Below are 17,413 nucleotides of genomic sequence, written 5' to 3' on the forward strand. Positions count from 1 at the left end.
TTAAAATCATGTAAAACTGTATACTGTAAGAGCATTCACAGCAATACAAACTTCTGAGGCTACTTCACTAACAGAAGTATTGAATTTTTGCAGAGCATACATGAAAATCAGCAGTGCTGAAATATTAAATTATACATTCAAATGTGCACCACTGCGTGAAATCCTATATGTGACAGAAGTCAGCACGAATCATCTATGTACATGCAATTATTTCTTCAGTATATACTGCTTTTGCCTGGGATGGAGTTAAATTTCTTCATAGTGGCTTTATGGGGCTATGCTTTGGATTTCTGCTGGAAACAGTGTTGGGGAAACAGGGATGTTTTAGTTACTGCTGAGCAGGGCTTACACAGAGCCAAGGCCTTTTCTGGTCCTCACCCCACCAGCGAGCAGGCTGGGGGTGCACAAGGAGTTGGGAGGGGACACAGCTGGGACAGCTGACCCCAACTGACCCAAGGGATATCCCACACCATATGACATCATGCTCAGTGTATAAAGCTGGGGGAAGAAGGAAGGAAGGGGGGACCTTTGGAGTGATGGCATTTGTCTTCCCAAGTAATCAGTATGCATGATGAACGTAGTTTGCTCTTATGTTATTTTAGGTACAATGCTTAAACTGAAAACAATCAGCTTTTGCAGGGTAAAGTTCCCCAAATGCTCTGTGCTGTGTTTGTGCTCTATTGCTTATCTTGTGCTCCTCCAAGAGAGCCAGTAATATTAAAGCAATATGCTTGACTTGGCAGGCCACAGCAGAGATTGAACTGCCAGGTCTTGTACAACAGCTGCGAAGCAAGAGATGAGTATCTTTGCACAGACACTGACAAGAGTTGCTTTACAGAAGTAAACAACAATCTTATGAGCATTACTAGTCATGGCCCCAGGTGGACAATGGAATTGGAAATGAATGTAAGCAGTATTAACACGCACGCGGTCACCTGAATGAGCTACTAACTGGCAATGGGTGCTGCTTTGTGCCTTGCTGAACTGAGTATTAGCAGCTTGTACATATGCCTGTTTGACTTCTTTTTAACTTCCTGCTCAAGGGGGCATCTGTTCTGAATACAGTTTGACCACATATGAATCACTTATGGACTGGGCTGGTAGAAGCTTGTTTCTTTGAAACTTCAATGGATTATTTTTGTTCAGCTTTTCACTCTAAGTGGTGCTTACAAAAAAAAAACCCCAACCAAAACCAAACTAAGATCTGCTTTTCTGCAAGTTCCTGTTGACTGCTACTTAGTGGACAATCAGTATCACAACAGACACTTCACAGTAGATTTAGAAATTACAAATACTGACAAGCATTTTTGAAAACTCCACATGTAAAACAACAGAAGACTACTAATAAAAAATAGCAATACTTTTTTATCCTCCAGAACAAGGTCTTCAAAGTGTAAGATCAAGCATGAAAAAAAGAAAAAAAATAGCTCCAAGAGGAATGATATCAACTACTGGCAGCATCCTGTTTGCTTAACCCCTTTCTACCCCCAACTCACCTCATCGTTGCCTTCTACTTGCTATTTCTTGAGCTCTCCACATCCCAAGAACCGAGTACAACTCCAGAACCTACACATCCGCAGGCTGCAGTGCTAGGACAGGCATTTCCTTGTGACCAAGCACTCCTCAGCACCTTCCAAGTGGTAACCAGGAACTACCACCTACTCATAAGCCAGCACAGCCACGCAGATGCGTTGCAGGCACTAAGATTAATCTGTTTCCCTCTGGAAAGGATGTTCTCCACATTATGGATCTTAAACCCCTAAACCTTGTCATCTTGCTCACATTTCTTAAGCCCATCTATTGCTGTTGTGCCTTTGCCTGCCCTCATTCCCCATCTCTGTCACTTCTCTTTTGTATCTATGCAATAAGACTTTTCCTCATTGCCTGCTTTCCTGTCTTCTGCTCTTCTGTAACTATGTCAGTGTCCCCAGCATCTTTTACTAAATTACCTTTTATGCCCCCCCAGGAGAAATCTTAAATGATTCAATAGCTCAAAATGAACAACTGTCTGATCAGGCAACAGCAGGGGAGGGTTTTTTTTTTAGTAGGTTTTTTTTTTGGGAGGTGGGGGGGTGGGAGTCAAGGGGGGTGGGGGTGGTTGCTTTTTGTTTGTTTGAATTTTTTAATTTCTTTTCCCTCCCCAACTAGCCTAGGTTCCCCAATTATTTTCATCTGGGGCAACCTATTTTCAAACCTCAAAAAAACAGCAAATATGACAGGCAGCACTGCTAAGGGCAAAGATTTCTTTAAGTTTAGGTCCTGAGTAGCTGATCAGGTACTAAAGGACTAACTGTCACAGAGTATCTTGGGCAGGGGGGAAGGGATGATGTAGAGAACAGCCTGCTCTGGTTAGATCTACCTCTGTAAAGGACACCATATGACTCCTGAAAATACTCTGGAGTCTCCTTTCCCGTTTCCTTTCTGCAAAAATGTTGAGGAATTAATTCCCTGAAGTAGATTCAATGCTCTGCAGAGCAGACTGACTGCTGGACCTTGACTGCACAGCGAAGCTTCACATCGTAGTTATTTTAGCACTGTCACTGCAGACAATATAGCTGGGAAGTTTACTATTACCAAAGCTAAGTCTTATAATTTAGAATATTCCCTCTCTGATATTCACCCAAATACTTTCAGGCTTTTCCATACAAGAGAGTGCACTGGACTTGGTCCCAGCAGGGGCTAGAACGCATGATGGAGTTGGGAGGACAGCTTTGGCTGGGACAGTACAAACCCTCTGTGATTTGAGACTCATCCTGTGTTGCAATATAACCAGGCAGAGGCAGAAACTGCTGCTGAAGTTAAGCAGTTGGTTCACAGAGCAAAAAGCAGCCTTATTCCCAGAAAACAGTTCTAGAGGCTTTCAGATGGCAGTATATGTACAGGTAGTGACAGGAACCTCACACCTGGCTGTTTAGACATGCCATCTGGATTTCTAAAACTGCTGGGTGGAGAATAAAACACCTCCTCTCAAAATATCAGGGAGCGTAGAAGGTGAGAAGGTGCAGGAACAGGGCTCCCAGTGTGACGGCCAAGTCAAAGCTGTGATATTTGAGCTAGTTTAGTCATCCGACTCCTCCTTTGTAAGACAGGTGTCTGGGCCAGGCACCCTGCAACATTCATTTCTTGGAGTCATGGAAGTTCATCATTCTAGTGAAACTGGAGAGCCCTACCTGAAAGCCATGAGCCATGAGAAGATGGGAGAGTCAAAATCTGATTACTAGGCTCCCAAATGCTGGCAACTAACAATAGCAGTAGAAGCTGTGAGTGTACTGATAAATGGCATATAATTAGTCACTACCAAATATAAACCAGTTTAGTGAAACCTCATATGGTAACCCCTGCCCAAAAAGGCCTGAAAATACTTAAAGGTCATTGGAAATTGTGTAGATCTATTTCACCTTCACTGGTGATCACTTTTATACAAAAAGTATCTCTGCCCACCACTTGAGTGGGACTACTTAAATGCCCACAAAGTCTTACCACTACCTAATTTTGCTGCACTTCAGCTGCAGTGCATAACAGATGAGATATGTCGCCAGCTGGAAAAAGTGGCTGCCAAATTAAAAGTGCAAAGTATAAAATCAAAACATTATGAATCACAATATCCAGTACACCAAATGCAGTAAACCTCTACCTCAAAACAACTCGTCTGTGCCCAGCAGAATGAATACAGCCAAGTTCATACCTGTTGTATCTTCCATCTCCAGTTAAACCATCTCCTACACTCACTGCAGAAACCTAGTTCTCAACTGCATTTCACATAAAATTGTTGATGGTCTTAAAATGATGGTGCTATGGACAAACCTCAGCCAGTCATGTGCTGACCAGTTTTACCACTGCTGTCACGCAGGATATAGCAAGGCTGGGTTCTGTACACTCTTCCCTTGGCAGAAAACTAATCTAATTCCTCTCATCAAATACAGATTTTCACAAATCTTCGAAGAAACTTTTCAATAACTTTGAAAGTCTTATTGATAAGTGTTCCATATTGAAAATTTGAAGACCTAGTAGTATTTAAAACGTATGTATATCCTACCTGGTACTTCTACTTCAGAGGCATCACCAGCTACAAAAACACTCTTTGCTCATAGCTCTCATGCTAGCATTCCCCCAGCTACATTACTGGTACATGAGTTCTTAGACAACTATGATTCTGTTCTGCCAATATACCAATTTCAGTTTATTAAAACTTCAGGCACATACTGCACACTGTAAAAGTTATCTTTCTATATCCACATACCACACATTTTTCTCAATTTCCACCATGGGCATGATTCCTAACTCCCAAGCACTGCTCCCTCCTTCCTGAAAGTTTGCTTTTAAGGTTTTCCTCTTTATTTTGTATGGTAATTACGATACGAGACTGCCATGACATCCTCATAAACATCTTTTGCAAAAAGCAAACCTAAAGCATTGTGGAAAGATACACAGCGTATTACAGATGTTAATTTACCTTCTGTAAGCGAACCATCCCGTATGCAAATTTGGGTGTTGTCGGAGGGATAAGACCTTCTGGTAACTGCTTATACTAGAAAAGGAAGAAGGAAAAAAACACACACAAAACTTAAATACAAACATGCTTTAACTGAATTTGCACTTCCCACTTCACAACTTACACAAGTTGAACTTCGGCTAAAAGTAGATAATCTAGCTGAGCTAAAGGATTACAGCTGCATCTGGTCTAAGATGGAGGTTGGTTGGTGGTTGTTTTTTTTTTTAATAGAAAACCCCAAGTCGTCTGACTTGATCGCATATGGTAAACAATTTTTAATAACTATTCAACTCGAGGGACCTGTAAAAAGCATAGCAAACAACTGAGCTTAAGAATCACAAAGAATCACAGTGCCCTTGGAGCCCCCTTGTGGCTGGAGCTTGCGTTACTGTCTTCTACAACCCTCCTGCAGTCCTCTCCCCAGTCCATGGGAGCTTGAGTTAACCTTTCCACATCTCTAGGACAGCATTTCCACCTGACCTTTCCTTAGCAGCACTTCCATATGGGAATTATTAGCCTCTCGTGCCTTTCCTTCCAGTTTTACTATACTCCACCACCTGCTAATCTATTACTCCCTGGGTTGGTTTCTTTGAGAAGCAGGCCTTGAGACCACAGCCTCCTCCACAGCTCCATGAACCCTTGCAGTCCCATTGTTAGCTTTGCTCTGGTCCTGGTCTAGACAACTGCCCAATCAATCATAGGGAAACATGAAAAGGAAGTGCTCTGACTGTCAGCCTATTCCAGTTTACTTCTTGCCCTATATCTCTAGGAAGAACCACTTGAGATCAGCAGAGAGAAGGGGTGAAGGATGTCCATCACTTTCTTGGATACCTTTTAGGAATGGCAAGTCTAGACAGTGCCATTCTGCCCCATACCCTAGCCTTGCCCTTTCTGAGCCTACAACCTTCTTTTCTCCTTGCCATCACCCCCTTCTCCCTTTCCTGACATTACTTGTCTCCTGTAATGTCCACTCTTCCCATCTGTTCTTCCCTGTATCTGCATGTTACAGAGAAAAAACTTCAGCAGACGAGATACCCATGTGATCAAGCAGTCTAAGCCTACATTTTAATACACGTGCACAAATGACTGCCCTCGTGAAGGCTATCTTAATCTGCACATTTGGTGACTTCTGAGTGCTTGCTTTGGGAGCTCTTAGTACCTTTTTTAAATAAATTTGCTGAGGGGCTGAACAGGCATTTTTCTTAAGAGATTTTAGCTTGATTTCTGCTTGAAAGTTTTAGCACATGGCATGATTTGCTGGGCTTACACATGGTATATCCAGCATAACACTCATGCTCAAAAGTTTGCCTTGGCACCAAGACAAGGTTTTGGGGTTTTTTCATTTATTTGGTCTTTTTTTTATTATTTTATTTTAAAGAGACAACAGTAGTATAATTCCCAATGCCCTCCTGTGAAATCTCAACTATAGGCTGATGAAAGCCTGATTTACATCTCTGGTAACAAGTTGATTTCTTCCTCTCTGTATTTGGAAGGAAAAATAAAAATCAAGATGTTCAGGCTTAAAGAAAAGAAATGTTATATTCACCCAAGAGAAAAAGTCAATATTAGGAAATTTCAGCCCAAATCGTAAAAATTAGAGAATGCTGTCAGCAATTGAAAGAAGCTGCAGACTGAAAGCCTTCTTCTTTATTACATTTATTAAAGGAAGGAAATAGTAAAGGAAGATTATAACATGTTAGCCTTGTAGCACAGCTAACACGTTGAATGCAGTCATTAGTTACAGGCAACTTAATTTCTTCATCAGCTCTACCTCAAACTGCAACTGAGCAAATACACTGTTATGGGTTTAGAACCCATGGCAGAGAGAGAAAAACTTCAGAGAGCCTATGGATATGGAAGGTAAGAGATAAACAAACCACACCAAAAAAAAAAAAGCTGTACCATGACCCAACACACCTTAGCTTTGATAAGATCTGAAGTGTTCAGTATAACCTCAGCGCACTAGAACACTACTTACATTTCAGAAAGAGATCTTGCCTTGAAGAAAACAACCCAAAACCATAAAGTTTGGGAATTTCTCTAGCGAGAAAAGCTGTATCAAGACAAGAGGTTCCCCTTGAAAGGCTATCAAAACTATCCCAAAAGCTTAGGAATAATGGAGAAATTGAAGAAAATGATCCACAGCAGGCCCTTCACAGGTATGGAGGTAAAGGTATGCTCAATGCTAGAGAAAGCGTAATACACTTTTGGGAGATCTACTCCCATCAAAAAAGTGTCTTCTGGTGAATAGGAATGTTGCTGGCATGCAACAGGACAGCAAGTACAAGCCTGAGCCTTGGGATTCCCATGGAATCTGTTTTTAGGCCTCATCTGAACAGCCTCCAATGCAAGGCTATTCAAAATCCAGCTACAGATTCCATGTTTCGCTTCAATCTCCACTTTGTAGAGATACTGTGAATTTTTACAGCAGAGGCAAAGCTGGTCCCACCCATTAGCTACAGCTTGTGGCATCATGAAAACAAGATGTGCTCATTTGGATAAGCACACTGCTTCTCAGAGAGGCCCAAAACCACAACATGACGCTTGGGATAGAAACAGCCAAAGCACTAAGCTGCAGTGCATATCAGGCTGAAATCAAGTGATGAGCCTGAGCTGACTGAATGCCTGATCAATGCTGCAAGGGAAAAGATCTCTTCACTCCTCATCTCCACTCACAGCCAAACCCTTGCTGCGTCCCCCTGCTCCCCTTGTGCCAAGGGTCGCTCTCATCTGACTGAGGCAGCCAATCCAGCTTACTGACCTTGAGCTGAAAAAAAAACACATATGCAGCAAAAAAATCAGAGTTGAATCATTTCAGTGTCAGACCTGCACCTGTACCCCCAGCTTGGAAAGGAAGGAGGGAGGTGTTGGAACAGAAAGGATAGCCAAAGAGGTACAAGATCTTTCTCCTTTTGTAACAAGGTTGGCCTAATCACCTTGTTCTACTTCACTTCCCCTACCTGCAGAAAATAGTAAATTCAAAAGTAATTTATACCAACAAAAGAGTGAGAGAGTTTGCAGAACACCAGGAATGTTTCAAAGAACCATTCTAAACATGTCCTGGAGACACTCACCATACCAATGACTTCCCTTAGGGCAAAATATTTTTCTGTCAGATCCCCCGCTTCACTCAGTGGAGCATCATAGTCATAACTAGTGGGCTGTGGCATATAGGGCATATTAGCACCTACAAGAGGAAGGGGGGAAAAAAGGCAACAGTGAAATAGTTAAGTTTTTCTAAAGGTATTAATTTTCAGAATTTTTTCCAATCACAGCCAGACTCTGCTACATTTTTAGATTCAATGTAGGTCTTAGTATTTGGGATTTGGTGTAGAGAAACTATTCCTGATGGAAGACAACATCATTCTGAGCTCACACTGCTCTGTATACAGACTTCAGAAACACTTTAAAGAACAGCTAGTGCAGTCATCTTTTGCCATGTGAAAGGAAGCATAGCTTATTCTTTCACAAAATACATTACTACTTAATTCATAAACAGCTCCCCTACGTCGCAAGTACCACGTAAATAATTTCTTACCATTCCAATAGGCAAAGTTGGTCCCACCTATAAACATGTATCTAAAAAGGAAAAAAAAAAGGCCACTTAAATCAGGTTTTGCTGAATTGGGGGAAAAAAAATCCTCCTGAAATTAACCTCTACTGAACACACACTTACAGGTTAACGTTAGCACCACGTGCCAGGATTTCATTAAGTGTTTTAGCTACAGTTTGTGTGGGCACAACAGAATGACGGTGCCCCCAGTGATCCAACCATCCAGTATAAAACTCAGAATTAACCTGAAAGGGAAGAAGGGCAAAAGAGGAAGGGAAAACATGAAGAGGGAACAAGTACAGAATGCAATGTGATTTAAGGTTACTAACTGTAAAAGGGAAGGGAAAAAAAAGGCACTTTGACTCATTTGAGCCATTTTTTAACGACTACAAATACAGCAAACTATACACTGAAGTCAGTCCTTTTCAGCAGGTTACCGGTCAAAGCAATTAAAGGATTGTTCCAAAAATCGTATAGGGATGCTTTGAAAAGAATTGCTTAAGTACCAAAGAGCATGGATTTCCTTAGAACATGTCAACATGAACGTGTTTCAGATGCTTGGCATTCAAATAAATTATGGAACCAATACAATCTCTGCAGAATAGCATAAGCAAACTAGATGTAATGAAAATTAAATCTTTCAAATACTTAAAATGCATTCTTAACGATTTTATAACACATAATCTTGCACCCTCAACAGGCCTTCTCCCTTTGTCAAAACAGCTTCCAGTGATTTCACATCCCATTATAGCTTGTGTAAAACCTCTAGGGTAGCTGAAAACAGGAAGCAACTTCTAACCTGCCCTTTTAATTTTGCTTTTAACTTCCACCCACACATGTACCTCACTAACTCATCTAATCACACTTACTGTTTCCGCTGCTTTGTAAACATTTGTCTTAACAAGGAAAAATACTGAAACAAAATCAATACCTTTTGAGACTAAAAGAGTATTTGCAGAACAGCAGTTAATGTGGATTTCACAAACACACAGAGAAGCTGCTCTATTCAGTTCTTCTGACTGACTTGGAAATTACGTCTTCGTATACACATCCCTAAAACTGACCAACACACTGTTGACCACACATTAGGAATGATACAAGAAAGTAACAAGTAAGTGAAACGACATACCAAAGGGCCCGTAGGTTCACTGCCCCTTTGAGCTAAGAATGCTGCTGTGACATTGCCTCCTATAAGCAGATAGAAATAAAATTGAGTTGCTACATCCATGACTTTCCCAGTCTTTCATTTTACTGAAATAGCTATCTTATCTCCCTTCCAACATCTAGCAAAAATCCAGACAAGAGAGTTACTTCAGAAAACACAGGAATCAATACCTTTGATTCCAATGTTTAAGTTGCAGAACTTATTTAAGATATATACATACATGTGTACGCATACATGCACGTATGTCTGTGCTTTTGAGATACATCTTCTGAAAACCCAGCTTTTCTTGGGAATGCCATCCTGGCACCAAAAAGTCCGAGATGTGTCAGAATTGCTACTTGGTCATTGGAAAGTATAGGCCTGGGGTTGCAGTACCAGGACTACGGGGAAGAACAGAAGCCAGGCAAAATCTAAAGAACAGTTTAACTTCTGATCAGTCATAGTGACTCAAGCCATAGGAACTGGAAAGAATTATTTCCATGAGTAGCTCACTCTCTCATAAATGATACACATGAACGAGTTCAGTTTCAGTTTACTTGTAAGAAAACAGATTCCTGCTAAGCACATGTCTTTGACTGCAGAGAGAATAATGTATGAAAGAGGCTACATGTTAAAAAAAAACCAAAACACCAGATCACCACATACAGAGAGATCTATCTTGGAGTTTGTTTCTTGTGCCTTAAGCCTATTTTGCCAAGTCTGTGCAGTATATGAACATTTACATCATTAACTCTTCTTCTTCTATCAAAAGGGCACTTTCTGAACACACTAGGGTTAGCTTAGCTATTTTTCATGCCTGTATCACAGCAAATTGTGGCAGTGTGCGCATTCCTAATGATGATATTCAGCAGTAATATTTTTTTTTCAGTAACCACTGGCTTAAAAAGAAATTTAACTATGAGGGCTAGATTCTGGGACAGACAGAAGACATCAAAAGAACCCAAACCAAAACACCACCAAAAAAACCCAGGATCAAAAAAATACATAAAAATTCAGTTGAATCAATGCCAACTATTATCGCTAATTTTTAGGAGATATGCAGTGTATGAGCAGTGTAAATTGTTAATTCATGATGTGAGGAAGTAATTATGACTCTCTAACTGGGTACTTGTGGGTGATTCTTGTACTTTTAAGAGTACACCACATATACATAAATGCCAGGGAGTTGGACTCCATGGTCCTTATGGGTACCTTTCAACATGAGATATTCTGTGACTCTATTACCCCATTTAAACAAAGCTGTCAGGTTTGTCAAGCAGCCAAGTCAGTTTATTCTGCCATAAACACACACACAGAAGGATTTTTTTGGTAACAAACCACAGCCTCCAACCTGGGGCAAAGTCCACTGTTGCGTAAAGACCTTGAAGAGCTCCACATCTCAGGTGAAACTGGCTTGCACCATCAGTTGTGAACAGTACCACCTCATCCCCAAGATGCTGGCGAAAGAGCTTCAGAAGGGAACGCAGATAGTCGTAGTCGCAAGCAAAGTAGCTTCCGTACTCATTCTCTACCTGCACAGTAAAAGCAAGTCCGTAAAGCAGTAGCCAATTTCAGCCTGCACCTGACACCAAAAATGGAAAGCTCAAATCCAACCACCCTCTTCCTTTGACAGCAATGATGAAAATGTCATTTTAACTCCAGACATGAGGAGTAAGAGAAGACCTTCTAGGCACTCGTTCCTCTCACCTGTATCTCACAGTGGTGCAATCATTATGTGGAGATAAGTCATTTTCCTACAAAATCACCCTCCACATGAAAATTTCTACCCTACCTACTTAGCAAAAGTGATCAAAACAGTCTCTGTTGAAAATTGAGAGCTATGACCCACCTCCCAAGAAGAATAATAAAACCACAGAACAGGTTGGGACATGATCAAAACAGCAGCAAAACTGGACTTTCAGAACAGACACACCTACAAGGAACTCACATGAAGAGCAAAGCCCTGCAATAGACTCAAAGGACTGAGGGGAGGAGGACAACCTTGCCACTACTGAGAGGTACACATCTTGCCTTTTCCCAAGGGGGTAGACTTTCAAGCTCCAGATCCAATGCCACGCACACCTGACCATTATTTCTGAAAATCCTGTTATAAGCATCTTATTTCTGCCACGGAATAATTTTACCCAGTGCTTTTGCTCAACAGATAAAACAAATTGTTCAAGAGCAATGATCTTGGGCATATTAGAAGGGTCTCCTATCCCATCCCATGCCAAGCAGTGAGTTTAAAAAAAATTAAACCAAAGCTTTTGTTATTGTCAAATACTAAGAATATGGAACAATCACCAGTGCACATCTGGAAGGAGTTTAAGAGAGAAGCTACTCAACATGAACGCACAATATTGTGTCCTGAAACATTTGCAGCTTAAGTTAGGTGCTAAGAACTAAAAAGCCTAAATTTTGAGGCCATGTGTCACAGGTTTTAGGCTTACTCCATACTGCTTTTGCTTCTATCTCCAGGTATCCTTATTCCCCTTTTCCCGTCAGAGGATTTAGGCAATTGTAATGTATTATGACTTGATGTGAGAACTGGCATGAAACTCATTTAAAAAGCTCCACAAGTTTCCTCTATGGCTTTCTATAGAGAAGGCAAGCATTCTCTGAATTCTGGAAACGGTGTATTCGGTTCTTTAGCGTAAGGGATTTCAGTGTCTTTCAGCTACCTGAAACAGTTAAGGAACATCTGTGACATTACCACTTAACGCCCATGGAGTGTCTGCAAGAGCAATATAAGCATCCGTGCTGCTTGGGTTCATTTGATTTTCAGGAAGTTACCTGCACCATGATGATTGGACCTCCATTTTGATAGAGGTGAGGCCTCATCTTTGGCAAAAGGACACCCATCCATTTCTCTACTGCTGCCAGGTAATCTGTGATAGACAAAGCATAAATGTTTCACAACTTCTCTGCTTTTTTCTAGTTTTTGTTTTAAATTATATAAGGCTAGTTTTTAGATAGTGTTCTAAATATGTAAAGTATAACAGAACAGCACTTAAGGAACTGATGTGTTCTTATACTTGTTCATAAACGTTAGCTTCCAGTACAGTTTACTAAAATATAAAACATTTAAATACTGATGAACTTTGAAAAGACGAGAGACTTCAACACGTGTCACACAGATCGCCCTAATACATTTCAATGGAAAAACAAATTTGAATGATGCTGTGAGTGCTATTTTATTTAAATAGATCAGTTCTGCTCATTGTGGCATAAATTAAGTGAGATATGATACATAATCTTTGTCCCCTAATACACGCTCCAATAACCACATTAATCTGCCTCATCTCACCCCACCATGTCTGGTCCACAACTAGGTAGCACGTAAGAATGCTGTAACTAGTCCTGGAATTACATGCATACTGACCAGCCAGGAGGGACCCTCACAGTGAGTGCCCAGCTGGCTGTTGCAAAACCAAAAAACCTCAAAGCTAAGAGCTACCTGTCTTTTCCTCAATGGTGAGAATGATATCTCTCTTGGCACCAGTTTTCATGAAACCTGTCAATAACTTGGGAAGTATCTACCCTGATTTCTTTGTTATATATAGTTCCTGAATGCACACATCTAATAGAAAGTATTGAATATTTTACTCACAAGATCACTTAAGCTGAAATACGAATTATCTAGCAATGGCCTCAAACAGCAAGTCACCTTCCTGCTAAAGTGTATTTTTGCTAGTCCTTTCTGACGGCTCTACCTGAATCAGAAGACCTGAGAACAATAGATTTCTTCTCCAACAGCCATGCAGGAAGACCTCCCTGGGAAAAGAAAGGGAATCACTTCAGTGACCATTTTTAGGAAATGTAAGAAGAATTTAACCTTTTATCAAAACATATACTGAGACCTGAAGATTGATTTTCTACAAGTAATAACTCCCAATAAAAAAGAAAAAAGAAAAAAGCTTGCATTATAAGAAGTCAGTGAGGACGCACAGATTTTAATGCACTAAACCAAGAGTCTTGTCCAAGGATACCAAGTACATTTGTCTACTTTAAGACAGAAATACTGGCATCAGATTTACTCTAGAAGTGAGATAACTGTTACAAAAGGCTGTACCATGTCCCATTCTGCACAGATGTAAGGTCCAGCTCTCAGGATAACCAGCAAACCGGTGTCATTAGCAAGCTGCAGGAAATACTCTAGATCTTTGTCTCCAGAAAAATCATACACGCCCAGATGGGGTTCATGGTAGTTCCACGGCACATACCTAAGAAGAGAGAAGATCACCTTCCATTAGGAAACTGAGGTTAAGCCAGAACTCCAAACAACTGTTTGCACTAAACACCCAGAGATCTGAATGCTGAGCACCAGAGACCAGTACTGCTCAGCTGGTCTTCAGATCAGTAAAATACAAGCATAACTCCAGGGCCTTTCTTCTGTGAGGTACTTCATATGGCAGAAGGTGTTAAAATTAATACTGAAATCAGGCTTAGTACTTTGTAGTATGTCTGCAGGAGTCCATATCAATGCATGAACAGATTTTGGTAGTGCCATTTTGAAACCATGATGTCTAGTCCAAAATCTAAGTACTTGACAGGTTTGATGTTAGCAAGTCAGCTGCCAGTTGTATAATGGTGTGAGGCTTGTGAAGACATGAGTACTGTAAACTACTCACGAAGGAGGCAGTCAGGAACAAGCTTGCCCAAAACAGTGCATGATTCTTTGCGAATTGATCACCCAGCTTGCACAGGAAACACCAGCTAGGCTGACAGGTCCGTGCTGCTGCTGCTATAAAGAACTTAAAAATGTCTAAGCCTCAAATGACATTGCATCTAAGTTCTGAAAGCTTTCATTGACCAGGAGCAACGCAGGTTCTGGAAAACCAGCATGGGAAGAACAGTCAAGTTAGAGGATGCTAAGGTGCCCAGGAACCTGGACAAAGTAAAACTTCATTTCAATCAAGTAATAAAGCTGCCAAACAAGAAGATAGCCATCTGAGAGAACACCTGTCTGCTACTTCCACGGCATAGTAAACCACAACCTCACCACAGAACATCTCACAAAAGAAAAAAGTACACTTGGTTGCAAGACAAAGAAATGTGTTAACTATTATGTGTAGAGTTGTAGCTTACAGCCTGTGCTTGACCATCATGAAAGTTTTAGGTTGAGATAGTACTAAGTGGCAGTCGTAGCATAGACAGACATTAAAATTTGGGATGAGTACAGCCTGAGCAAGGATTCAAGAGAATGGGAAAACTCATTCTCCATGCATTTACTGTTTTTGCACATAGGTTTGTAATCCCTCTAAGAGAACTGTTGCCACTGCTCCAGAGAGAACAAATGTGAGAAAAGTTTGTAAAACCAAAACTGTGGCTAGTCAAGCAAAGATCCTCTCAGGCAACACTTTTCTTACTGTCTGGGTTTGTTTTTATGTTCCAGAGTTAATTTTGTACGAAGTACCCAAGAGGGAAAGAAAGTGCAAAAAACACTGCTTTCAATAAGCAAGAAAACAGGAATCCTCACGCACACACTACTGAAACAACCACAGACATACATGCACATGAATGACAAATACAAAAGCTGTCAACTTTCAGCAACATTAGTTAATACTGTAGCCTCAAACATGCCAAAAATCTTAAGCCTCTGTTTGAAAAGATAAAGCTTAAAATTTCTATGCCAGGATGGAGTCAAAGTAACACACTCAGGCATCAAAATGCAGATTTTCCCCTCTGTAATATATTTCTTTGTCAACCTGCTCTAATTTTTTCCAAAGCACATGATTAACTCACTTGTAGACACACTAAATGTGCACTTAATTAATATATGAACCATGTGAAAATACATTTGACATTAATTTAATTCCATGTACTTTGTCTAAATTTCAAGCAAAGGAGCAAGCCAATTGCTGCCATTTAAGATCAAAGTAGATAAATTAGACAGTTATTTAAAACAAACAAATTACGCACCTACCTCAAAGAAGGCAATACCAGAGCATCACATTGTGCTTGCTTCCCCTGTTCCATACACCATTATGCAGGTTATCACTGCAGATTAATTTTAGTTTGCTCTAAGCCATAACAGCATTGTTGTTTTCAAAACTATTGATTAGAAATACAGAATTCTTTTAAGTCACAGGTATGTGGCTATGGATTTGCCAAGGACAGATAAACCTAACTCCATTTGTTCAAAGGAAAAGTTGCCTAAAGGATTAGAGAAAAGGAAAAAAGGTGATGTCTTGATTTAGCAAGGCTTGTGGTACTTGGCTGTATGATATCCCTATAAGCAAACAAGAAAATAAAAAACCCAGAGACTAGTTGGTATAACATTAACATAGAATAAAAGTTAATCATAAAAGAATAACACACAATTTGCTGGGAAAGCAACAGGATATTTTGAAGAGTATTCCAAGTCTCTTTGGTAGGTCTAACTATATCCAAGGCTTTTATTGACATCTGGGTGATGTAATGCACAGCATGCTTTGTAAACAGGGAGCAGCTGCAAATCCATCGCTGAACACGATCAAAATTCTAAACAATTAATGAGCAACATGGTCTGCTATGAACAAGGAATTAAGAGTCATCACTTTTTAATTTGCTCTTGCATAGGACAAGGAAAAAAATACAAAATGAGAAGACATATGGAACTGGTATTAATAGGAAAAGGGTCAGCAGGTACCACTGAAAAGTACCGTCTGACTATGAATCACCCACATGACATTGCAGTAAGAGACAAAGCTCTTTCTGGGAGGAATTAACAAGGCAAGTTGATGTAGCAACTCATTCACTGAAAAATACTTCTAGCAGAGAGCTGCACCTGTTTGAGCTAAATAAAGACAACTAGGTATTAACTTCATAACAGTTTCTCACTGGCTAAAATACTACTACAGAAAGACAGCAACTGCTTATACTCCTTTCTCTTTAGGTTACCAAAGAAGTTATTTATAACTGGTAAGTAAATTATAGGTTAATATGAGAAAAGCATTCTAGCTGTAATTTAACTACACCTTATACGCTGTTAGCTATGAAAATATACTCATTGGAGAATTTTGTGAATTTGTTCTAGAAACAAGCCTGAAGGTCTAACTGTGCTTAATAGTGTCTGAGGTGAGGACAAAAGGTTTTTTTCCAGCTCCCTTACATTCAAGATGGAAGAAGATAAATTAAAAAAACTGTTTCTGGAGGGATTTTTCTGTTGCCTAATGCTTCCCCACAAGGCTGGAAAAAGAGCAGATTTTAGTGGAGAAGGGAAGAAAGTGAAGAAACAAATTTACGTGAAATGCTTTCTTACAGAAGGAATCATGATATAAATGTATATTAAACACTGGTCTAAAAACTGTTACTAATACACTTTAATCCCCAGTATATTTTCTACAGCTCACAACATCCTCAAATTAAATCCATTTACACTGAAATTGTTGTTATTATTAGCAAGTATAATTCCTGTACACACATTTATAGTCAGTTGTTAATGCTGTACTGCTTTAGCTACAGAATAATGAATTTATAAAGGAATGCCACATTCCTTTCTCAAATTTGAAATGTGGCATTTCTTCTGTATTTAGTAATAGAGTAATACTCTCCATTTACATACAATTTCTAAGCTTTATCCTATAACCTTCCTTTTCTTTAAAAGTCAACAGTTTTCCTCTCCTATTTCAGAGAGATGCCAACAGACAAAGAAAACCCCAGTTTAACTACCTTAATGTACAGGATAATTCTCTCTGTAATATCAGGGGTTTGGTTTTGGTTTGTTTTTTGTTTGTTGGTTGGTTTTTTGTTTGTTTTAAATAGTGTAAAGTTAAATAGCTTGTACTAATTTCATAAATAATAAAGCAGCATTTTATACATGCTAGTTAAATTACACATTTATGAGTCACTAGAAGAAGTAAATTGTGACTTTTTTTTAAATTGATATTCTGAACAGCAGCTCCTTCTAAGAAAGAGGGAGTTTCTACAGGTTTACAGTTTTCTGCTCATTAGTCAAATACAGTAAAACAAATAAATCTCAACATTGTTTAACTTTCTGTAATCCTGTAATGTAACTGCCGATTCTTCCAGGAGGGTTCTCCCACCGATCTGTAAATCCTGTAAATATTTAGCCCCATCTAGTGGTTAATTGTTTATTTCCTCCATGCCAAAAAAAAAAAACCAGAACAAAACACTAACTTCAGTACTTTCCAGATGTCTTTGATAGCATTCATTTCTGGTTGGCAGACACAGTTCAGGAACTGAAAACAAGGACAGCTACCCTTGTGTGACCAGATGTCTC

General features: G+C 39.8%; 1 protein-coding gene across 1 annotated transcript in view; it reads right to left on the bottom strand.

Annotated features, from left to right (window-relative positions):
* Positions 1 to 17,413, bottom strand: part of GLB1 (galactosidase beta 1) — a 46,759-nt gene that overhangs the window by 14,733 nt on the left and 14,613 nt on the right. Inside the window, exons 3-11 of the mRNA XM_075083500.1 lie at positions 13,262 to 13,412; positions 12,903 to 12,963; positions 11,983 to 12,077; positions 10,541 to 10,721; positions 9,175 to 9,233; positions 8,169 to 8,290; positions 8,031 to 8,071; positions 7,567 to 7,679; positions 4,454 to 4,528 (exon numbers count right to left, since the gene is read on the bottom strand). Coding sequence (XP_074939601.1) covers positions 4,454 to 4,528; positions 7,567 to 7,679; positions 8,031 to 8,071; positions 8,169 to 8,290; positions 9,175 to 9,233; positions 10,541 to 10,721; positions 11,983 to 12,077; positions 12,903 to 12,963; positions 13,262 to 13,412 — 898 coding nt within the window. The remainder of the gene's footprint in view (positions 1 to 4,453; positions 4,529 to 7,566; positions 7,680 to 8,030; positions 8,072 to 8,168; positions 8,291 to 9,174; positions 9,234 to 10,540; positions 10,722 to 11,982; positions 12,078 to 12,902; positions 12,964 to 13,261; positions 13,413 to 17,413) is intronic.

The sequence above is a fragment of the Phalacrocorax aristotelis genome, chromosome 2 (assembly GCF_949628215.1).
Source record: "Phalacrocorax aristotelis chromosome 2, bGulAri2.1, whole genome shotgun sequence".
In the NCBI taxonomy this organism is placed as follows: domain Eukaryota; kingdom Metazoa; phylum Chordata; class Aves; order Suliformes; family Phalacrocoracidae; genus Phalacrocorax; species Phalacrocorax aristotelis.